Source organism: Podarcis raffonei, chromosome 4, assembly GCF_027172205.1.
Source record: "Podarcis raffonei isolate rPodRaf1 chromosome 4, rPodRaf1.pri, whole genome shotgun sequence".
NCBI lineage: Eukaryota > Metazoa > Chordata > Lepidosauria > Squamata > Lacertidae > Podarcis > Podarcis raffonei.
The window spans coordinates 81,236,782-81,262,144 of NC_070605.1; the positions used below are offsets into that span (position 1 = coordinate 81,236,782).

At 39.3% G+C, this 25,363-nt stretch overlaps 1 protein-coding gene across 3 annotated transcripts in view; it reads right to left on the reverse strand.

Moving 5' to 3' along the window:
- Positions 1-198: 198 nt before the first annotated feature.
- Positions 199-25,363, reverse strand: part of ARHGEF7 (Rho guanine nucleotide exchange factor 7) — an 85,442-nt gene continuing 60,277 nt past the window's right edge. Inside the window, exons 19-22 of one of the 3 annotated variants that reach the window (XM_053384412.1) lie at positions 20,226-20,402; positions 4,846-4,945; positions 4,045-4,099; positions 199-2,263 (exon numbers count right to left, since the gene is read on the reverse strand). In XM_053384412.1, coding sequence (XP_053240387.1) covers positions 2,141-2,263; positions 4,045-4,099; positions 4,846-4,945; positions 20,226-20,402 — 455 coding nt within the window. In that variant the 3' untranslated portion in view covers positions 199-2,140. Of the gene's footprint in view, positions 2,264-4,044; positions 4,100-4,845; positions 4,946-13,260; positions 13,398-20,225; positions 20,403-25,363 lie in introns of those variants that run through there. The other 2 variants (XM_053384413.1, XM_053384414.1) reach the window with 2 other exon arrangements.

The following is a 25,363-nucleotide window of genomic DNA, read 5'->3' on the forward strand; positions in this document are numbered from 1 at the left end:
CCTGCACGTTTGCACTAACATATACTGTGCGGTAATGCAATGCCAAACAGGGTTAGTCCCAGGATTGGGATTAGTTCCTATTTCCAAATTCACAACACCACTTAAGTATTTAGATATTTAGCCCCATGAAATTTACTCCCACTCCTAAAATTACGTGTGTATGAAGCCAGTTCATAAAATAAGCAGCCACATAAGCCCTTTATCATCACAATAAACATTTATTTTCAACGGAAGTATAGCTGCCCATTTCTGGTTGCTGACAGCGAGAAACAATAAACAGCTGAGTCTTATTGCTTCGTGGGTGGGGAATGTGGATTGCCTATGTGATGGAAGAATCAACCATACAGCATACAGTATCAGAGACATGTGTCATCTTTTAGGGGTGACATTACAAGAAACACAAGAGCTACCTCCTTAGATGCCTCCCCTATGTTGGGTTCGCTCCTCCTGTAACATGCAGTAAAAGCAATCTTGACTTCTGATCTCATCACAAGTGTTCCCCCCTACTCCAAATCACCAGCTGAGGGGCAAGTAAAGTAACATATGTGATGCTATTAAGAGTCAGGCAAAAGTTTTACTACACAATAAGGCAGGGGAAGAGCTCAGAACAAGGGTGCGTTCTGCTGCAGGATCCTGCCTAGACTCAGCAGTAAGACTGATATTTAACACCACCAGGATTTGAACTGATTCACTGACTTCAGGAGCCAAATCCCTTAGTTCCTTTGTCTTCAAGAAATGTTACGCAACCTTCAGTCTGACGCACTGACATGGTACATGATCACAATGGTAATTTAAAAGTATATACTGCCAAAACTGCACGTCATAGCAGTTTACCAACACATTGCAGAGTCCCAGGCTGCAACCCAAAATGTCACAGTGCCGTGTTTCACCGTAACAGCCATTTTATACGAACAGAGAAAACTAAAGAGACTTATTTTCATAAAGCACTGGGTTTTCCCCCTCATTCCTTTCTTTTTTATTTATTACTTGTATAAAGGGAATGGAGGTTATGTGGACTATAATTTCATTTGATCTTAAAGGATGGAGGGGATGATTTCTGCACAGTAGTGGAAGATCAAATGTCAGTTCTGAGGTTTGAGTTTTGCAAATGCTTTACATGCATACATTAACCTAAACTTGCTACGATCATGATAAAAATAAATAATACATTTTTTCCATCCCAAAACAAAAACAAAAAACCCTACACACACTTGATTGGGACTTTTTGTTTTGACAGCAGTGCTTGAGTGTTCAATTAAAATACTAGCCAGCTGTATGTTAAAAGTATATGCACAACCATAAAAAAAAACATACTACACAAATCATCTAATAACTAGCCATTAAAAAAACACAAGAGCAAGTACATCCACCTTTAACTAGTAATTCTGCATATTGGCATGCCAAAAGAAACGTAACTGTCTGTCTTGGATCTTTAAGATGCTAACTTGAATACAAAATGGTGTCAATTGTCACTGCATTGACAGCTTGGTGTTTTTAAAAAGCGTGTTAAAATTGTGTCTGAAGCTTTAAACAGACATAAATAAATTTAAGTTATTAAAACAGGCTGGTGAATACTGGGAAATAGGTAGGGAAATTACAAAAAAAAATTGCAACTAACATCTACTATGTCTAGAACAATTTAAAACAATCCAACTTGGAGCAGAATTTTCAGTAAATTTTAGAAGAGCATCAGGCACTGCCATGTCTGTCTGCTGCAATCATTACAGGAAGAAACTATAACACTATATCAGTCCTGATACATTGATCACATATGCATTCAAAATTACAGATAATATTTACAAAGTGTTTTTTGGGGTGGGTGGGGTGGCGTCATGGACTGCTTAGCCAGCTGTTGCACTTGCTGCAAAAATGAGGTAATTTAAATGCACACAAGTTAATTCTAGTTCAGTTCAGGGTCCATGCTAGCTACACTTAAGTATAGACAGCTTAAGTGAATGGATTATTATTATTATCATTATTATTATTATACATTGTAAGAAATAAAAATAATTTGATCCAGTTAAGTCCTACTTTGTAGTGCTTGTTATGCAACACTGACTAAATGTCAGAAGACTTCCCAGCTTGATTTGACAACTGGTCTTTCAATAGAAAGAAAAAGAAAAGAACAACAGTAAGTTTGTTATAAATTGGTTTCATCCCAAGATGGATCATTCATACTCTTTAGAACTTTCCGGACAAGTTTTTCCAACTCCTTGCGAGCTCTTTGTTCTTCTTCCAGAGACTTCTTCATCTTTTTGTTATCCTAACAAACAAAAGAGAAACATATCATGGTAACTTGGTCTGAACAGCTGGAAGATTAGTTTCTCATCAAGATGTTTGTATAAGGAGAAGACATGAGGATCTCATGGAGCACTAGTCTGTTGCTCTGTAATATTATCCAAGGACCAGAGATATTTTGCCTCATGAGGTAATAAAACATTTCTACATCAGTAGGCCCAAGCCACAAATGGAAGAAAAGGTATCATATTAGAAGGGGCTCCATTTTAAGTACATGAACAATGTTAAGTAAATAGTCATAAAGTATAACTATTTATCGGGTGGCACTGTGGGTTAAGCCACAGAGCCTAGGACTTGCTGATCAGAAGGTTGGCGGTTTGAATCCCCGCAACGGGGTGAGCTCTTGTTGCTCGGTCCCTGTGCCTGCCAACCTAGCAGTTCGAAAGCACGTCAAAGTGCAAGTAGATAAATAGGTACCACTCTGGCAGGAAGGTAAACGGTGTTTCTATGCGCTGCTCTGGTTCTCCAGAAGCGGCTTAGTCATGCTGGCCACATGACCCGGAAGCTGTACGCCGGCTCCCTCGGCCAATAAAGCGAGATGAGTCCCGCAACCCCAGAGTCAGTCACGACTGGACCTAATGGTCAGGGGTCCCTTTACCTTTACTGTAACGGGGGGGACTCCACAAAACATTAAAATCATGGCAGTACTCGAAACTTAACATATCTCCAAAAATAATAATCTTGTACAAGGTAATGCTGAAATGTAGGAGGAAGTTATCTGTCCTGTCATCACAAGAATTTCCACTTGCACAACGAGACTTTCCCACCTCTACTACCCCTGTGCGCCCCCTAAATCTGTTCCCCAAATGCTTCAGAGCTGATCTAGGAAGGGCATGGGCTGTGCACAGAATAGGGGGTAAGGAGACAGGGAAAGCAGAAATCCTTGAGCTGACAGCATGATTACTTAACACTACTGAAAGGTTCATTTTATTCCTTTTAGTCTCTGACCAAGAAATCCTGATATTTAGGGATATATTTCACTTTGGAAACTTGGAACACTGAGAGCAAAAGGGCGGAGACTAGCCAACGTTCTAGACATATGTCCAGCATACATTTCCGCATCTGCATTACTTGGGAATAGCTTTTTGGGGCTTGTATTATATGGCTTTCATTTTCACGAACTGTTTACAATGATACATCTGCTTAAATGCCGCAACAGTTAGTAAGCATCAAAAGCAAAGAGAAGGCCATGTGTTTATAGCTGATGATGGGGGTAAGGGGAGTTGCGACACAGCTTCACGTTCACTGTTTCTCGATAGGGCTTATGCATTTCCACAGTATGACTCGGCTTTTCACAATTAGTTCACTAGGTATTACATTGTCGTCAGGTCATAGGAGAGCAAAGTGCAAAGGCCTAGTGCCTATATGCCACAAGGAAGAACCAGCAGTGAAGAAGCAGGGAGCTGCATGGAGTAATGCTGACCCCACATTAGTAACAGTGATAGCAGTAATCAGCAAAGTAAGGATATATGTAGATTGTTGGCCCACCTTGACACCTGACAGACAGATCTAAAGGAGGCAGAGCACACTCTTCAGACATTTGCCATATAGCCCATGGTGCAGGAGCAGAAAGTTAATGCTCCTCCTTCAACCTCCACTCCAGCATTGATGCTATGAAACAGCATTGCTCCTGGGGCTTACTGATTCTATTGCTAACTCTTTGAAATCTTAAATGGCCTAAACCACAGCATACTGCCCCCTCCTAGTCTGTCTTGATAAAGGGTGGGATATATATCTTTTACCAACCTGTCTTAATTCCTGAACTTCATCCTTTAATGCATATACTGTGTCAACAAGACTTCTAAAACAGAAAATTAAGATAGAATACTTTGTAAATATATTACGTTAAAGTAAATATAAAAATCACATCAAGAACTATCAATACACATTTAAATGAGAAGCCATACAATTTTAAGGTGAAACAAAAATGGCCAACATATTCCTCCGCAGTATCTCTTGGTCTTTTCTGGCATATTCTTAATTTAGCCTTTCTTGGAATAGAGGTTATACAACTAGGCAGCATAAAATCACTTTGCTTGGTTAGGGAGCAATCTGCTATAGCAGATGCTGTTCATCTGCAAATCCTCTTTGTTTTAATGGGCTTTGAGATGAAGCAACTCTTAACTGCACATTTTAAAACGGAAACAATAACGTCAACCGGTACAAAAAAAAGGCACCTAGTAGTGATTCCATGTATCAATAAGAGCAGAAATCCCGGAGCACTCAAGAATGCCACCTTACCCACAAAACTGATCAATTCCCAGCTGGTACAAGGATGAAGGGAGAAAGATGCAAAGAGAAAAGTTAGAGAACCGAAGATTGTTGATATTAGTCTTAATGGGCTAGAGAGGAACGGCAGTGCACATTTATACGCAAGTCAGCAATGAACTCCAGTAGGATATTCATCTGCTTAAATATAAAGCCAGTGAGTATATAAGAAACACGTTTATATGCAGCTCAAGTTATCACACAAAAACTTCCTATGCTCAAGAACGCAGACTGCTTAAAAGCCATCATTTTGCTAAAAGAAATTTTTAAAAATCTTACTTTTCTTCTATCACAGTCTGACCATTACTTTTTGTTTCTTCTACAATAATTTTCTCCTCCTCTGGAAGCAGTACTTGGGGAGCAGATTCTTTACGGGAGCCTAATGCAAAATAATAGAATTAAAAGATAAACATCCAGGCACTATTAAAAGCATATGAAAGAATAAGTTTCTAAAAACTGCAGGATTGTTATTACATAGCTGCTATTTGAAATATTGGACATGGGGACATATCATGTCTAGTTCTCTTTTTTGGAAGGGGGGCATATGCCAATTACTACCATAGGTGTATTCACACTACTTTATGTGAGACTGACCAACAAATTTGCCACTTATGTTTTTCCAGCTATGAGCAGATTAGATTAGCACTGCCTAGTTAAATCTAAGAAAACTCTATATAGAGAGCCTAGTAACATAATCAGGCTATAATGATCTTTCGCCAGTAACTTAATCAGGCAATAATGAATTTTCACTAATATAATTGAAATTTCTGTAGATACTGCAAAAGCACGCCATATGAAAATATCTTGGGTGGTTGTGATCGCCTGATTATATAATACACCTAATAAAAGAGGCATTTATGAAAAAATATTTAGGAATTGCAACTGCTTCAATGGAGTAGCCTGGCTCTAAAACTGGTTGGTCATTAGAAGAAAAATTGTAATGATGCTCCACACTATTGCTAAGCATAATTCAAAGTATTAGCCTTCACTCTCAAAATCTATTTGACCTGAGTCACATAATATCGAGACTGCTTCTTCTCTTATTTGTCACTATAAAATTTAGGATCAAGGGGGGAAACACATTCTTGACAATATTCTCAGAACTAAACACAAATAAGGAGTAGATACAAAGGAACAACCATACAAGAGGTGTAGAGGAAAATATTTCTGCCACAACAGCTAAAGAAACACACCACCACAAAGCCTATATTGAGAATTGTTTATCACTTATCTGTACCAAATGTGTAGTCAAAGCCTCCTTACAACCTGACAGGATGATACCAGTTTACCAGGTGGCAAGTTCCCATTTGGCAAATGGTCACTAGTTAAACCGAAAACCTATGGTACAGAAATCTTAATAAGCCACTTACACACAGGAGTTGTTCTGAAAATAGGATCAAAACCAGATCTTTTATGCTGCAAACGTAGGAAAAAGAAGATACAAAACAAGTGTTTTCCGTCTAACTTGCTCGAACTCAGGAACTTTAAGAAGTAAAATCAAAGGACAAGGCAAGGTAACATAAAAATAGATGTTCTTTTAAACAAGGAGTACTTCATCATTACCCAGAACAATTAGGCACAAGAAATATCGTTGACACATCACTGCAACTAATTTTAAAAGAATAAACACCATAAAAAACCACCATGTTGTAAAAAGAGGCAACACTGAATGAATTGTGCTATTCTTTGCACACAACGATGACACATCATTAACTTTTTAAGTACAGTGTAAATCAAGTAATTTCTTGTTACTGTACTGAAATAAAGGATGCTATTGCAATAATGACACTGAAATTGATGACATGGAAACACTGTTATCCCTTTGTGTGTGGTAAGGAATGGCTATTTATTTCCAAACATTTTTATCAGTAGCTCCCTGACATAAATTAAAAACCTAAATCCAAACTATCAGTTCAGTCCCTTGGAAATTAGGTAACTATCATTTTAGAATGTATGAGATGAGATCTGAAGCACAACTTATTTCAACAAGTAATGCTTTGATTTCATGGATGTTACAATAAACGGAGAAGGAAAGGGAAGTGGAAGGAATGTAAGCCTTATGGATTGCATCAAAAACGCTTAAGTTACTAAATGTTTTTTGATACATGGTAAGGCAACTATCACAGAATGTCATGAACAGATTCTAGCAAACAAGACTACACAATAGGCCAGATCCGCTTCTCAGCTCTAATTTATTTACATACTAAATAACAATCTAAACACAACCTTCACCTTGACCTGCTATCACTTATTTCCCACTTATTTCCCAATATTAATGCACACTTAGAATCACAGTCCTTGTGTCTCAAAACAACTTTGTTAAATGTTTAGGATATTAAAACCATCCAAGACTTGTATCTTCTTAAAAAACATGCAGTTGCATGGCAAGAAAAAGCATGGTTTTGTAGTGACGGAATGGGCTGAAATGAAGGCACATCAAAGCTCTGTATACGAGAAGGGGAAAACAAAGACACTTCCACACTTTTGGTCTAGAAAAACCACAAAAAAACCCACCAATCATTTCAAAACATTTTAATTACATAAATCCGAAAGGTTTATCTAGAGATCCCACAGACAATTCAATTAGCAAAGGCTTGGGATGGAAATCTACTGATTGACCTACAGCTCATTTCACAAAATGACCACAACTTTTCAATATTGAAATTAATTTATGCCCATTGACGTGAATGTTCCTAACTTGTATTTACAAGCCAGGAAGTAGTGAGCAAGTGGTAGTGACTTGTAAATGAGCCCATGTTGTGTTGATTTTCTTCTGTTAATACAAATGCTTTGATTAACCCAACAGAACTTAAGTTCTTCTGTTTCCCAGAAGCCAATATAAGAAAGCCATCTATGCTGCAAATTTGCATCATACAGAATATACAGAAATGTGTAAACAACCAGCAGGAACACATACATGTTTAGAATTACATTAAAACAGAAGCAAACTAAAGATAAACTTTTGCAACAAACAGGTAGACTGTTAATAATTGAAGAAGAGTTTTGAAAAACAATATCCAGCAACATCAAGAAATCAAGCCCATGTTATAAAATTCTGCACTTAAAAAAAAATTTACAAATACAAATAGCAGCTGCTGGGGGAGACTGGAGGGGACATTTAACCCTTTCCTCCCTTGCAGTAGTCCTCATGGAACTTGCTCATTTGAAGCTATTTGCATTGGAAGGATATATTCATTTGTGTTAATAAAGGATTTCATCCCAAAGCAAACAGCAGCTTTAAAAGGGAGTGATTTTCACTGACAAAATCCTATCATTCCTACTGAAGTTGAAAAGTGTCCCCAGATTCATTGAAAAAAATCTGGTAACCTTATGATAGAGCCACTGAAAGTGCTGTTTTAAAGGTTTCCCCAATGTTGATTTTCAAGTGTGCATTCTACAATAATCATAAGCCAATATACAATTAGTATTTTGCAAGTAAGGAAGTTGAGAGACTTTCCTGTTTTGCCTCCCGCTCCCCAATATTTCCACATCATGGCTTCTGGCTTCCTGCATTAAAAAAGCATGTGATTTACTTCTGCAGGCTCTTCAGCATTTATAAAATAAGTGAATGTTCTTGTTTAACTTAAATTTAATTGGATTTGTAAATATACTTCACAGTGCTGTGTTACCAAAGTAAGGCATGAATATGTCTAAAATTACAACCACCAGCTGCTCTTTTTCTTTCATCTCTGTAAGAGAAGCTCTATTCCTTATATGGGGGTGTTTTGTTCCTTGAAATTAAAAATCAAGTAAATAAATAAATAGGAGATTTTTCCAGGTTGCAATTCTAGAGGTAATCCTGTATGACCTGCATGCATGTACCTGGGACCAAAATAACTTAATTTTTATAACTGGGTAATCCAAATTCTGCACCATGACAAGTATAAAATTGGAACATATATAAATTAAGCAACATTTGCACACACACACAAAATGTGTTGCATAATGTTATAATTTTTACATTCTTGCATAATTTGAGTTTGCTTGCAATTAAAAACAGCAAGATCAACGAAGCCCACCCCTTGATTTCAGTGGGACTCAAGCCCAATTTGCAAACTCCTTGTCTTTAAGTAAGATACTATAAATCTTTTGGTTTGATTTACAAATACCTATAGATGTGCTTTGCAAAATGACATGTTCAATGGTCTTTAAAACTGTGGTAAAAATAAAACTAATATCGTATCAAGGTTAAAAACTATTGCAGTTTGCACTAACAATCTCATTACTTAGGAAATACAGAACACAGGACACACACACATGGCAATCATTATTTTATTCACATCTCAACTGGCACTCCAATAACAAATTCAGAGGGGCTTGCTTTGCTGATTGATATACTTTAGATAAATAATGCATAAAATCAAGAAAATAGCTGGTGAAAAGAGAGTGAGAAAAGAATAAAGGATTAACCATGATTAAAGATAAAACTTTCTGATCTGTAGATTTAAAACCAAACTATGGAACACTGAAAGGTATAAACCATTTGAAGAAGTTCATCTGAAGATATGTCAAAGTAAATAATCACAAAAGATGCCTGCACATCAATAGGAAGTCCCAGTCAAACCATTAGAACAGCACACTTCATGACATGGCAACGTGGGTGAATTTACTGGGAGACAGACATGTGAAAGGGTTGAAATCAGAGCTTGACAACCTCCACACAAATACACCAAAGTAGCATCAGCCAAAGTTCTCTAGACTGGTGTCAAGAACATGTTTACATCCTCAGGGATGTAGCCAACACTGCTGTTCCACTCGCCAGGCTTCTGCATGTGCAATGAAACTTCCTCCTCCGCTCCCCTGCGCACCTGCATAATATGCTACATAGGGATGGGAGATTTTGGAGATGCAGAGGGAGGGGAGATGAGAAGTGGAACTCCATTCATGCAGCGTTGAATACATCCTTCCATCTAGGAGGACAAGTGTCTACTTCCAGGCATTCTGGCTTGCCTTTAAATATGACAAACTTTGAGGGGAGATGACAGCACTGCTGCAAGAGGTAGCGACAAGAGACCCTTGTAATGGCAATGCTTCCACTTACAAAGCACCTTGTCGATCCATATGCATTACTCAGCTAAACGGGCCAATTGTCTGGCTCGGTATAAGGTGTGTTTCTGTCAATTCCAGTACTAATGATAATGAAGCAAAGAACAGATAGGAAAGACAAGAACATTCCCCAGGCTTCAAGGAGAATAAGTACATGGATCCTTACATGAAGAAGGAATTGTGTACTTTGCCCAGTCAGTATACATAATCTTCAACAGGCCTTTGAGAAAGTTCATATATTGACTGAATTTTGTATGTTCTCTGGCTAATATGCATACTCAACAGACCTTGGGGTATGTGCATATCTCAGCTGAATCTTGTACATTGTCCTACCAACATGCACATTCTCTGGTCAGTATGCATATAATCTAAGAAACATGCACATTTCCCCCCTGTTTCTTGTTTACAAGTGCAGTCAGCTGCTTCTAGACCACTGTCAGTACTTATATGGCCCACATCATACTGATCAGGCAAGTAGCAGAAAGACAGGGGGGCAGGAAAATATCAATTTTTTTCTGTTGTCCAGCCCCCTTTTCACCTCTCAGCTGCTCACCAGTCAGCTGAGCAGCTCAAGGGGGGCTGCAAGGAGAGGGAAAGTTTAAACCAGCCATGATTATGATGGAAATTGCCCTCAAGTATGTCTATTAAACTTAGGAAAAAGCTTAATAGCAGCATGAGGTCAATCATCATGGGAAAAGAGCTGGGAGAGAAAGAGTGTAAAGTACCTCTGATTCAGGTCAGGAAAACAGCAGTCAGGCATAATCCAAAACCTGCCTGAGGAACGTACAAAATTCTATCAAAATATGCACATTTCCCAAGGCCTATTGGAGGTTAGATATATTGACTGAGAAATGTGTACCATCTCCTCCTCATGAAAGAATTATGTGCACATTCTCCATGATGCCTGGTGAATGTGCACAATGGTCAGTTGTTATGCACAATAACCGCTTAACTCACATTCCACTTAACATATATATGAAGTTAGAATTTTTTTACCCCAATGTGCATCAATTTACACTTGCCTACATCGGATTGCATATGCCATTTCATTCAGTTTGGAGAAATCCTTTTGGAGCAGCCTGCAATCGCTTTTTGTACTTACCACCCTGAACAATTTGGTGTCATCAGCAAACTTCGCCATCTCACTGCTCACCCCTAACTCCAGGTCATCTACGAACAAGTTAAAAAGCACAGGTCCCAACACTAACCATTGGGAGGTCTCACTTTTTACACCCCTCCATTGTGAGCATCAATTTATCCCTACTCTCCATTTCCTGTTCTTTAATCAGTTATCCTTTAATCAGAGGATCTGTCTGTTTATCCTGTGACTGCTAACCTTACAGGAGTCTTTAGGAATTTTATTAACATTTTGATAGTCCAACTACACAATGTGTACTGGATTACCCCATCCATATGCTTACTGACGCTCAACTCTGAAAATTGGTTAGACAGAACTTACCCTTGTGGAAGCCATGCTGGTTCTTCTTCAGCAAGATTTGTTCTTCTACATGTGTGGCAATTATATCTTTAAGAATGCTTTCTACCATCAGAACAAATGCTAACTGGCCTATAATTCCCCAGATTCCCATAGGATCTAAAAACTGCTGTTACATTGGCACTTTCCAGTTAGGGACAAGTTACAAATTTTAATTTAAAGTTTTTACATTTGAGTTCAAGAACTCTGGGTGGATTCCATCTGGACCCACTGATTTGTTCATTTTTAATTTGTCATTAGGCATAGAATGTAATCTCCTGGCACCACTAATTGCCCCAGTCTCCCTTTCTGAGAAAGTTAGTTTAGGAACAGGGATCTTGCCTTCATCTTCCACAATGAAGACAGATTCAAATAATTCAGTTAGCCTCTCTGCTATTTGCTTTTCCTCATTTAGCACATATATGATCGTGCTAGCCCCTTTCTTGCTTCTAATATATCTAAGGATTTATTATTTTATTATTATTATTATTATTATTGGAGGTGGTGGTCTTAATGTTTTTAGTGATGTGCTCTTCAAATTATTGTTTTGCTTTCCTTATCATCGGCTTGCATTTCTTTTGCTAAAGTGTATGTTGTTTTTTTCATCTGGAGACTCCATTTTCTGAAGGAAGTTTCCCTTGCCTCTGACAAGCTCCAACTTTTTGCACACAATAAGATTATTTTACAAAATATTTGAAACTCACCTACACTGCCAAGGTGTTACAATACTGGTGGCCATTTGGCTAAACGTGAATAGTTGGGAATCAGAAACATTATGAGTATGGGCAAAAACCAAGAGCCGATGAGAGGCTAACTGGGAGGGTCTTGTATGGAAAGAGTTCATTCCTGTTTATGGAACTTGGGAATCTGCAGTGATGGTAGTGAATGGGAATGTATACACATCCATGAGATTCTGTGAAGGTCAATAAATTGCCATTTTGACTGGCTTCCCCCATTGGAATATGTGGCATTTGACAAGCTTTGTAAAGTTAAGGTGGCTCTCTAATCTCTTGACAATTATAAGATTAACACCCAAGGACAACTAATACAACAATAACATTATTTTTCAAGACTTGATGAAAGTATTGAATGAATCCTTGTTCCACAAGGACAAATGGCCCGGGATTGTATGGAGAGCATCCTCCTGTTGCTCCTCTACACTGGTTGGAAGAGAACTGTAACTGGAGTTGGCTGTTCCTTCCAATAGTGTTCATGAACTTGTTCTCAAATTGTTTAGTGGTCAAATATTCTTGCTGTGAGGCTTGTAAGGGACACCCGTAATCCAAAAATGGGAAGGGAGGAGCAAGCAATCTAAGTGAGCATGTTAGGTTAGGGGGTGTCCAAACACAACCGACACACCTTCTGAAAACCAGTCTTAGAAACTTAATATTCCCCCCATAATAATAAGAATAATAAAAATAAAGTGTATGAATGATGGGTGGAAATTCCTGTTCCAAACATGCTGAGGAGTTTTCACCTAGTAAATGCTGAAATTTGTCTACATTTTAAGAGCCTGGTTTTCATGTTTCTCCTTCCCAGCCCTATGCCTTAGGGTGAAGGTGGGTGGCAGGATGGGCAGGTAATTTGTGGGGTCAGGGCATTTGGCTTTCTGCTTTCTCTCTATTCTCATGGAGGCCAGTACTAGTATATCTGACCACCAACGTGCACACCCACTGGGTGAACACCCACACCCACTATGCTGGACAGGAGAGGGTGTAGGTCTTATCCATCCTATGTTGGTGGTGTCCCCATTCCTGCTGGTTACTAGTACCCCAGGGGCTAACCACCTATTTATGGGTAGCCAATAAAGCATCCTGTTCCTAGACTGGTGGTTGTTGAAACATTATCAGCATGACCTTTGCTCCTCACTTTTTCTTCTTCTTCTAAGTACCTTCTAAAGGTGAAGCTGGGTGTTGGCTCCCTTCCTGATCAGACTCTAAAACTCAAGGGGGGAAGGAGACAATAAAAAAAGGAGTGCCAGCAGTCTGTTTGGCCCCACAGCAATGCTAGTGCACCAACCTTGTTTACTCAGAACAGAGAGAGAAAGAACTTGGAAGTCTCCCCCTATCAGAAGGGCCAAGAAGGACTTGAATGGAGCCACCTTCAGAGCAAGTGGGATGAGTAATGTGCTCCGGAAATCCCTCCACCACTGAAGACGAACTATATTTAACCATGGTGAAACATATACCTCCTGTCATAAATGATTATATAAACTCACCCAGAGTAAAAAAAATAATTTTCAGTTTAGTTTGACAATTCTGCTCATTCAGTTTGAACTCATGGTTGAGATAGAAGACTGTTGTGTCCTGATCTGAGTAAATGACACATCAACAATAAAACCTTTTAAAATACAAGGATGAGAGAAGTGATTATAAAACAAAACATTTTGGACTACACATAGGAGCTTAAACCAAATCAATAAACAAGGTAGACAAGCTAACAATTGTTCACTTATTCCAGTAAGCTATGTAACACATTATTTACAGTTGTAAAGAAACACACCTTGTACAGGTTTCTATCTTGTCTTTTCATGAAAATGGTCTCAAGAAATGAAGAGACCACAAGATGAGGAAAGGATAATATATTTTTATATAGCAGATCACCTGTATTCACTTTTTAAAAACAGAAGGACGAGAGGGCATATATTTAAAAGGTAATTATGAATTATATGCTTAAAAAAGCCCCTGCTCAATTTTTTTCACGAAACTCAACAAGCTGTAGATTCTTGCAGCACTGAGTAGGAAAAAAAATCTAATCCTACCATTCATTCTGGATCACAGCCTGACAGCTTAACTGGAAAACATCTGAAGTGTTTTAACTGTGTTTACTTAAGTTAATTGGATTTCCCTAGCACAATACAAAGCTGATGAAGCATTTGGGTATACTTTTGGAACTAAAACAATATCAAAACAGTACCGCTCATATTGAAAGTCTGCTTCTGAATACCTTTAGCCAAAAACCTACAAGTGTTGCATTTCAGAGTGAAAATTGACTGGCAAGTGTCACCTGGCAAAATATTAATTAGTTAAGTCAACCATTAACAGCACATTTCATTGGCTTGGATCTTAGTTTTCCTTCCCTGATAGGAACACAGTTCATGGAGCAGGAATTCCCCTTCTCCCACTACAGACCCCTACCTGCCCAACCCAATAAATGCTATTGGCAGATGGGGGACTCTTGGAAGTAGCGTGGATCACGATGTGAGGGGCTGCAGAAAATCACTGATGTTTACATTAACAAAAGAATAACTTCGGATTTGAGACCTTGTATTTATGAAGTCAGTTGTTTATGCTTTGCAATATTCAAACTAATAAAGGGAAAATATTTAATTGTGTTTTATTTTAAGGCCATTACCATGGATTACTGTTACAATTAAGCTTCATGTTCACTTCTAAATAAAATTTCTTTATCTCTGTTTTCAACATTAGGTGTTTACATAACACTTTTCTGCATTTTATTCCTTTAGCTGTTGCTCCCGCCTTACCACACATCCTATTATCCTTCAGTTTTATACTGTCAATATTTGCATATGGAAATGCACTGAAAATTTATGTAGCTAAACAAGCATGTCATAAATCATTTTACGTCACAGACAATGACCAATATTCTTTATTACCAAGAACAAGTGATGAACATAAAAAACCTCAAAGTCTGAGTTCACACGTAATGCTAAACCATGGTTAATATCAACCAAGGCTTATAAACCAATAATAAACCAAGCCTCATGAGCATGGCTTGTTCATGATTAACAAACCAAGGTTAGGGTGGTTAACAAACCAAGGTTAAGATTCTATTGTTTGGACAATAGAAAAATGTGATTTAATAAACCATGGCTTAGCATTGCATGCTAACCAAGTCAATAAAATATTTCAGGGAACTACTGAAATAAAAATCTGTTAAAACAGCCTTACAGCCTGATCCTATGCATGTTTACTCAGAAGAAAATTTTGCCATCCAATGAGACTTAATTCCTAAGTAAGTATATACAAGATTGCAGTCTTAAGAGACACCAAACTCCAATGTTACAAAGTTACAGCATTAGCTCCTGTATTTTGACAAAGGAAGTCAGAGGAAAGTGCACATTGTTTCCCTTTTTTTTTTTTTGGAGTTTTAAGGAATGACACAGCAATACTTACTTCAGAAAGAGACCTGCTCATATATCCCTAACTGATATGGATGCTCAGTAAGGAAAAAAGCAGTCGTGATTAGTTCAGATGAATTGCCAACATAGCAGTAACAATACAAATATTTACATAGCAGGACCTTTTCCAGTATTTTACTTAGTTCACACAATGACAATGTTTAAGAACAACAACATCACAAACATTTACTCTTTGAAAATCCAGGTACCTCGGTGAAAATTCTGTGGCTCTCAAGAGCCAGTTGATGGATATATGCTCCATCCAAATCTAGTCACTTCTCATGGGTGCCAGAGCACCGCCACATCAGAAAGGTCCCTCACTCACTTGGGATGCCCCACTGGATCTGCTGTATTTATACTATTGATCAGCCTACACAACAGAAATCCAAATATGTAAACATATACCCTGAAAACATCTGAGACATTTCTCACTATTTTTTTTAAAGTCATTTAAGCATGCTCCCTGCCAAACACCAGAGGAGTAACACTACCATATTAAATGTATTGAATCATGTGTACCCTGATCCAGCAAATAAAATCTGCATACACAGCTGATGTTTTGGGTGCACATCCCTTTCCCATCTAATCTAGAAAGACACATTTGATGCAGATGAACACCCACAATCTGAGGTCGCCCACAATGAAACGCAACTACAGTAGTACCAGAGCCATGTTCTATATAAATAGCAACTAACTGGAAATTTAGAACTTTACAGGGTGGTTGTTTTTGTTTTTAGAAAGCTAAAACCCTATATAAAGCAAAATCTGTGTGAAATAATTCATCAGAGCACAAAAGGTGTTATATATACACACACCCAGGCCCTGAATGAAACACTTTTAGTTTAGTGCTTGGCTTCCATTTTGCTCGACTACATCCAAAAGGAATATTTTTAAAAAGAAATTATAAAAAGCTGCCCTTTTCAGAGCATAATAATTTTAATATTAAAGGCATAGGCTAGTAAATGCAAAATTTATTTCAACTGTACATAACAGAAACCTTTTAAAAAAAAAAGAAAAAGAAAACACGAAGTTGTTATATGCCACCACAAACAAGAAAATGCAAACTGTACAATACAATGCACATTCAGATATACATCTATTATAATTGTCTTCAAAAGTCTCCCATTCACAAATGAAATGAACAATATATATATTTGTTCTTTTTTAAAACATCACTATATACACATTTTATTGTGTTTTGGCATGATTTATGCAAAACACACAATTAATAATAGCTTACTGTCACCTTATAGCAAATACTTATTGAATGGCAGTATCATTTAAGCTGTGTGAAAGGGACTGACAATGGCTCACACCTAACATTCTAATTCAAATTCTGTACGCCTTCATTTCAATACTAACTGTACACACTTATCTTACAGATTGTATAACATTAGGTACCATTATTAATATCATTTAAGTTTCACAAAAATAAAACACTAAAACTTTGGGCTGAATACCACTATTTTAACACTGGATTATTATTATTATAATTATATTTTAATGCTGGTTGCATTAACACTTCTGTTCCATTCACAAAAGCCAGCAGTCTGCCACAGTGAGAACACTGATAAGGACCTTTTAATGGCATGGTTAAACCAAAGAAAATTACCGTAAAAAGACTCCATTGTTCTGATGGTTCACAGCTCTTGTAATAATTAATGGTGGCAATTTTTTCAGAGCTTTGGATATTCAAAATTAGTTAAACATAATTCTGAGAAGGGGGGGGAGTTCCAAGGAAACCATGGTATACCATATCCATAATACATTATCTTGAGAGCAACAGAATCAATTAAAAAGCTTTCAGCCACTGTAAGAAACATCTATTGTCTAAAAGCCAGAACACGATTGCTTAAATTTATGCCTTCAATGTTGTCTGTTTTGTTTTGCTTTTAAACTGAGCTTTGAGAATTCTCAGGGTCAAATTAGGCTTTATGCAGCAGACATGTTTGAACAGTTTCCTGGTTTCCCTTTTTTGTTTTGATGAAGGGCAACAGAGGCCTTGCAATTTTGACTCAAGCTGCCTCCTTCCAGCTGCTTCTGCACTTGCGGTATATGTGCATGAGTACCCTATATACTTTTCCCCAAGGAAGGAAAACATTCCAGCAGGGGGCACATTTTGAAAAGGAAGATGTTCTGAATGTAGTGTGCTAAGAAAACCCACCCCTGCTATTTCCCTACTCAAAACTTGAGCCGACTCCTATAAACCGCTGGAACTGCAGCATAGGCCTCCTGTTGCTACCACAGGGGCGCAACAGAAGCTAGAAAGTGACTCAAAACCCATAAAACAACAGCAATCTGTAGACTGGTCTCCTGGCTTATCCCTCTGGGTCACTGCTATGCTGCAAACGGTTCCTCGTGTTACTCTCTGCAGCCTTAGGGATGTGCAAAGGTAGAGCACTACAATGAAATGCTGGTATTAAGTCAAGGCTGCTGCAGCAGGTAGCTTACTGGTTAAGTGGGGCCAGACTGCAGGCAGTGTCTTGCCTTCCACGCCATTTGACCTGAAGCAAACCTCTCTCTCTCTCTCTCTCTCTCTCTCTCTCTCTCCAGCCAAAACTGGACCATCGGCTGGCAGTTGAATTAAGGTAAAGGTAAAGGGACCCTTGACCATTAGGTCCAGTCGTGACCGACTCTGGGGTAGCGGCGCTCATCTCACTTTATTGGCCGAGGGAGCCGGCATATAGCTTCCAGGTCATGTGGCCAGCATGACTAAGCCTCTTCTGACGAACCAGAGCAGCGCACGGAAACACCATTTACCTTCCCGCCGGAGGGGAACCTATTTATCTACTTGCACTTTGACGTGCTTTCGAACTGCTAGGTTGGCAGGAGCAGGGACCGAGCTCACCCTGTCGCGGGGATTCAAACCGCCGACCTTCTGATCAGCAAGTCCTAGGCTCCGTGGTTTAACCCACAGTGCCACCCGCGTCCCAGCAGTTGAATTAGGTGCAGCTGAAACAGGTCCATGCTATTTCATTGCTAACAATCCTCTCTTGAGTGCTTCAGTTTTGGGACATTTATTCATAAATTGCTTAAAGTTAAGTGCAAGTAATTTTACACCTACTGGGTCAGTTTGTTTGTTCCTTAGGCCCTTTGTATCCTGTTCAGTCATTAAGCAGTGGAAACTAAAGATTACCTGCATAGATGTGTGTTGTCATCTGAGGAGTCATAAGCATTTATGATTAAGTTTCTAGAAAGCAGCAATAGAACATTATGCTTGGCTTAATTTATTCAAACAATGATGTTAGGACAGTGGGTACAGTAGTTTCAGCATCCTAGGGGGAAAGAAGTTGCCAGTTTCTAATAGCAATTCTGATTCTTTGTTGTTTTATTTTAGATTACATTTCCTAATAATTTTATCTGTAAAACACAGCTCCCCAAAAAGTATATTGGGCTCCTATAATACAAAAAGGTATCTCAAAGTATTCAATGGTACTATCAGTGCTATTTTTCTAGAAAAAGAGGTGTCGGAACTCACGAATGAGCACCTCTCTTATAACAGCAATGGCCCCCACCTGAGAAGTACAGAGACTGATTTCTGATGAGTTCTGGCTGAAAAAAAGCCCTGGGTACTATTAATCCAAATGAAAAGTGTGCTTATGAAAGAAATTAATAAACTTATACAGTCATACCTCGGAAGTCAAACAGAATCCGTTCCAGAAGTACGTTTGACTTCCAAAATGTTCAGAAACCAAGGCATGGCTTCCGATTGGGTGCAGGAAGCTCCTGCACCCAATCGGAAGCTGCGTCGGACGTTTGGGTTCCAAAGAACATTCACAAACCGGAACACTCACTTCCAGATTTGCTGCGTTCAGGAGCCAAAACATTTGAGTCGCAGGGCGTTCAACTTCCGAGGTACTACTGTAGTTACATGCAATTGCAGACATAAGCAAGATCTGGAGAGCTGAATGAACTTCAAAAAGTCAACAGGGAGAGACATGGCACTTCCAAAAACTGGACATTTTTTAAAAGGGATCTTAGCAAGTGTCTTTATTGTCAAATAAAATTTAGGAATTCCTTCCTACTGCAGAAAGCAATGATTTACTGTTGCACATGTATTGGTTATCATTGCCTTATAACTTATCAGCCACAGGCCAGAGACCTTTTTTAGACACAGGAGCTTACGAATCCTTCAGCGCAGTGACATTCTTTTTGTCACACCAGGCAGCTGTGCTGAAAACTGATTTGAAATTCCCTTAAGTATCAAACATGGTCTGCTGTGAAGATAGGGGAAGGAAGGGTCTGCTGTTAAAGGAAACACATCCAATCCCTGATGGATGTGTGGAGCTAGCTGTAGAACTCTTTGACTTGTAGGCATAAAGTGGCAGTGAACTTCATCTTGCCAATAGTTATCAGAACAGTATTTTACAATTGTGAACCATCCCGTGCTTGCTCAACTTTTTAAACGTATATGTGGTTCTCCCAGCTTTTTAAGAACTGTAGGCAGGATAGTAACACACTTGGCTTGCTCTTCGAAAACGAATACACAGAGTTAACTGCATATACACCTCTCTGGGATTTTCCTTGTACATTTATGCAGTTGTTGTGTTTGGTTTCCCCTGCTTTATTGTTAATACACACCAACCTAAACACTGTAAGGCTAAAAGGATTTCCATACAGATGGCACAAGTGTTGCTTCACAGAATACGAGCCATGTGCTGTAAAAATGGGGCTGGGAAGGGGGTAAGGAAGTAAGTGTTATGGCTACACCAAAACTTAAAAACCAAACAAAAACTAGACCATTCATAGCTACATATCAATGCTCCCAATCTTTATATAAAAAAGAGATCCTATTAAGTGTATCCCAACAAGGTGTGACTGAAGTATCAGAAATTGGTTTTCCCCCACCCCAAAGGTTGTTAAAATATCACATTAAAAGAGACAAGGAACTGCAAGAAAACATCTAAGAAAAGCAGGCTGTGATACAACAAGCATTTGTTAAGAAAAGCTCAGAAGTGCATTAGTTCTGGTGAGAGATATATGAGCAACAGCTCTTACGAGATGTAGACCCCATTCTGTAACTATGGGCTGTCCATATACTGTCATAGTCAGAGTCTTCAGAGAGGTCGGAAGGCTCCAAACGAGAAAGGCTACTGCGACGACCCAAGGAGTCTAGACTTGATTGGTCATCATCAGCCAAGACGTGATTATGCATCAGGTCAGTGCCTTGCCATGCTAAGGATGTATGGGGTGAAATGAAATGGTGGATGTAGACAGGCAAAGGTGGGATGAGGAGGAGAACATACAGGATAAGCCACAACCAAAACACATGAAAACAAAAGCAAAAGGTGACGGGAAGAAAAGGAAAAGAGAAAATATTGTTAAAAAGGCACCAAATCTTGCTGTCCTTATTTTGGCTGGGTTTTATGTACAAATTACATTTTTTTAAAAAAAGAAAAGACATTTGTCACAATAAGAATCTGAATTTGTTTTGGTTGGCTTGGATACAGACTTGAGACTTTCCTACAGGACACCCATTTAAATCCATGGGACTTAAGAGTAAGTTCCAGTGATTTCAATGGACCTACTCCAAGCATGAGTGGCAGCACAATCCTATGTGTGTCTTCCCAGAAGTAAGCTTACAGGACTTACTCCCAGGTAAAGGTGTACAAGATTGCATCAAAGTCTGGGTCCAACCCACAATCACATTTAGAAGGTGCTTCTGCTTGCATATTCATTTTAATGCTTTTAGGACCAATTACTCTGGTTAAAATTGGGTATTTAAAAATGAAAATAAGTGGAAGCACAGACTAATGTATCAAAAGAGCAGTCTCTATTGGTTTTTTTTAATGAAAAGATTTCTTACGGCTCTGCTGTTTTGCATTTCCAGAAGAAATGTCTTCTGAAAAGTGCTATAAAGCCAATCTAAATGTAAACCAAATTAGGAAATTTAAAAAAAAAATGTTTAAAGTATTCAGGATTTAAGTCGAGTTCAGCTGTCACTTATCTAGGTCTATGTGCCCACTTTATTATTCACTACCTCTAAATCACTTCCCCCTTATAAGTGGATTTCAGCAATATTGTCCTTCATGAGAGGGCCTTGGTTAGGCCTGAGCGATGTACTGATACATCACCCAGGACCGGTTTGAGGACCAGAGTGCGATGGCATCTTCACCTGGTGGTATATCACGGGTGAGGCTTGCCTGTGCCTGACTCTGCTGCCACCAGCGCCTTGGAAGAAGGAACGAGCTGCATCGACCCCAACCCCACAAGGCTGAGGGAGCTGAGGCACCACCACTCCCTCGCAGAACCAGGGCCAATGCAGTTTGTTCCTCCCTCCACTTTTCAACATCATGATGTATCACTATATTGTGATGTTTGGCTGGTGATACATCATGATGTTGAAAAGCTGACATCGCCCAGCCCTAGTCTTCCCATGGAGAACTACTTTGGGGGGTGTGGGGTTTGAAATTAGTAACAAGGAGCTGTCAGCACTCTACCATCCCACACAAAGACTTTTCTGGGAGACTATGTGAGAAATGCCATTTCTCCACAGGAACTATTCCAAACCATGCCCGTGGAAGGAAAAACTTGGCCCAAAAAGATTTAGCTTGAAAAATAAAGGAGAATCTTAAAGTGATGCAAAACTGGATTCTCAAGATGGGAGAAACAGAAGGCTCACTAACTGTACAGACACCTAACACAGCTAGTATTGGATCAGTATGATCCAGGGAAAGAAAACCCATGTAGGAGCTAAGGCCCAATTCACATGTGCAATCTCTGGGTTTGGTACCCTCTGGGAATAATTATGTACAGCCACACCCAGCTGCTTGCTTGAGCAACGTTTTGTACAACTGCAGCCATTTCAGCAGCAACCATGATGCAGACTGGACATGTGAAGAGGGGCCCCCAAATCTGTCGCTCCCACAGATTTTCCATTTGCTTCAATGGAGGGAACAAAACTGTACACACAGAAGCACCGTGTGCACATTGTGGCATACATGGATTTCCCTACTAGGGCAAGTGATCGCAGGCCATTCATACAGACATTAAAAGCAAACTAACCCAGGGCTTAAAAGGGAAGCTGGGCTCCACCTGCTATTCTTCCCACTTGTTTTCAACAATACTTAAGGACCTTTTCACATGATCAGTGAATGGAGTCATGCCCTTATCGGTGGCATTTTAGGCTGTGGGCAATGTTTCTCCAAGTCGCTATTCAATGAATATTCAATATTTTGTCCACATCTGCAAAGGCTGGGTGGCCATTTGTCATGTATGATTTCATTGAGATTCCTGCACTGCAAGGGGTTGGACTAGATGGCCCTTGGGGTCCCTTTCCAACACTACAATTCTATGATTCTATATAATAAAGGAGGCAGATAGCCTTGCCACATGGAAGAGAGAAGCTGAATATTAGTGACACTAATAGCTGGTGCTCCAGCATCAAGAACTGTGCGGTGGAGTGGGTGTGAGTGGGTGGCCGTTGTCTTTTTTGCTGGGAGAGGAAGATGAGGAAACTTTTTAAAACACAAATATGCTAGATAAGCACTCCTATGCTGAACATCCCCAGCAAAGAAGTATGAAAACTGAATACAGTGGTACCTCAGGTTAAGTACTTAATTCGTTCCAGAGGTCCGTTCTTAACCTGAAACTGTTCTTAACCTGAGGTACCACTTTAGCTAATGGGGCTTCCTGCTGCTGCCGCGCCGCCGAAGCACGATTTCTGTTCTCATCCTGAAGCAAAGTTCTTAACCTGAAGCACTATTTCTGGGTTAGCGGAGTCTGTAACCTGAAGCGTATGTAACCTGAAGCGTATGTAACCTGAGGTACCACTGTAGATGTTTTCAATCTCTCTCTCTCTTAAGGGATTAAAGAATGATGCAGGCACTAACTAGAAGAGAATAATATTCAGTAGGAACGTTAGTGACGAGCATGATAATAATCCCTAAATGTAATAAAATAAATTCTGGGACCTGTGATGCCTATGCAACCAAATTCCATTTGGCAATTGCAATAGATCTCCGCAGGAAAGGACTGCTTCTCTGCAGTCTCCCCTCAAAAGTAATATACCTCCTTCCAGAAGATGTGTGAACTATACTCAAAAGAAGAAGCAAATACACATTTGCTGCACAACAGATTGATTGTGTGGAAAGGCCCTTAAAAAAATGCTTTTGTTGCCCTGAAAGCAGCATAGAGCACACAGAGTTGAAGACATGGTTTAACTAGAATGAGAAGAGGGGCGGAGGCAGAAACCCTGGTGGCCAGCCATTTTCCTTTTCATGCCCATCTCCCAAAAACCTTTCACGAAACATGGGCTGTGCTTTTCCACTGGAGAGAAAAGGCTTCTGCCCTAGGAGGAGGAGGAGGAGTTTGGATTTGATATCCCGCTTTATCACTACCCGAAGGAGTCTCAAAGCGGCTAACATTCTCCTTTCCCTTCCTCCCCCACAACAAACACTCTGTGAGGTGAGTGGGGCTGAGAGACTTCAGAGAAGTGTGACTGGCCCAAGGTCACCCAGCAGCTGCATGTGGAGGAGCGGAGACGCGAACCCAGTTCACCAGATTACGAGTCTACCGCTCTTAACCACTACACCACACTGGCTCTGATGCCACACCTACACCACACCTACACCACACCTACCCTCACCTCACACACTACACCACACCTACCCTCTGATGCCACAGATTTCCAGGGCAATGGGGTTCCCCTAGCCCCTGGACATAGTTAAAGTGCATTTCCAGAAGCAGCACCTCCAAAATGAGAGGTGGACGGTGCTACTAACGGAATTGCAGACCTGCACTATGAGGAACAGTCAGGATGTGAACACAGAGGTGAGGACAGACTGGAGACAAAGAAATGGTGTTGTGCTAAAGGGGCCTATTTAGCTATTGCATGTCCTCTCGAGTCTGATGCAGGAACACACGTTTCCCAGTCTCCTAAACCACACGCAAGAGACTGAGAAGCATTACATCTATACTTGGCCTCATTCCTAAAGCACAAGGCCAAATCCTGTTCCTTTTGCCAATTCCTGTTAAATTACACATGGGCAGGTAATTTTAAAAAACAAAAACAAATATAATTTTAACAATATCAGCAGCCTTGAAAAAAAGAAGCCGTGCATCTAATAGCTATTACCTTTATTTTCATTGCAGATAAATGCAAATAAAAGCTGCAGATTTTTTGATGTATGCAATGAAATTTATTGCACTATGTATATTTACAAAATATACATAGAAAGGGGGAAACGGCAAAAAAGCAAAATACGTTTTGTACCAGCTGTGAGCTTCTGTAAGCACACTGTTGCATAAACTAAAAAAAAGTATGCTTCACAAAACACTTCTTTTCACTTTGTGTTTTTTTTCTTATAAAAATAATGACAAACACCAACTGAGCACAGTTGTGCCATTCAAAACATCAGCAATTTATCTGATCCCACCCTAGTGCAATCGCCCATAGAAACGTAATAGCTGCCACTTCAAAGCAATTGTAGGACTAGAATAAAGTCTGATTTTAGAAAAGAATTGATTAAAACAGCCTAAACGTAACAGCACAAAGACATAACACAGCACCAACGATTTGATACCGTGGCTTACAAACATTACGAACCTTTCCATAAAGGTTCTAGCCAGAAAATATAAATATGAAAAGACTAAAAAGTAGTCCTACAATAAATTCCTAAGAATTAAACAGGTCAAATTTCAATTATTGGTGGACATGTATGACCTCTGATTAATGATGCAAAGCAGCAAGCAGCACGAGAGTCTTAGCTCCCAGTCTAGTAAGACTGGCACCGGCATTAAGATATTCTCAACAATACATGTTGCTGAAAACCTGATTAAATGTAAGGCTTAAGAAATTTTAATAGACAAAACCCAAACCAATGTCTACATTGATTTCTGCCAATAGCAAACTATTTGACGAATTTGGAGCATGGAAATATAGATTGTAAACTAGTTTTATAGACTAATGGCAAAACTGTGCAAACTGGAATAAACCAAAGAGTATTTTATTCCCTTATGTAGATGTGATACATGCTGGCAGATTCTCCTGATAGGTGCAATGCTTTACTTACAATAGAGGATCTCCACCATTGCAGCCTTGTTTAAGATTAAATAACCTGGGTCCTCAAGACACAGTGTAAGTTGGATATATATCTGAGTAATTGAAAACAGCAGCTTTGCTCAACATACAGGTA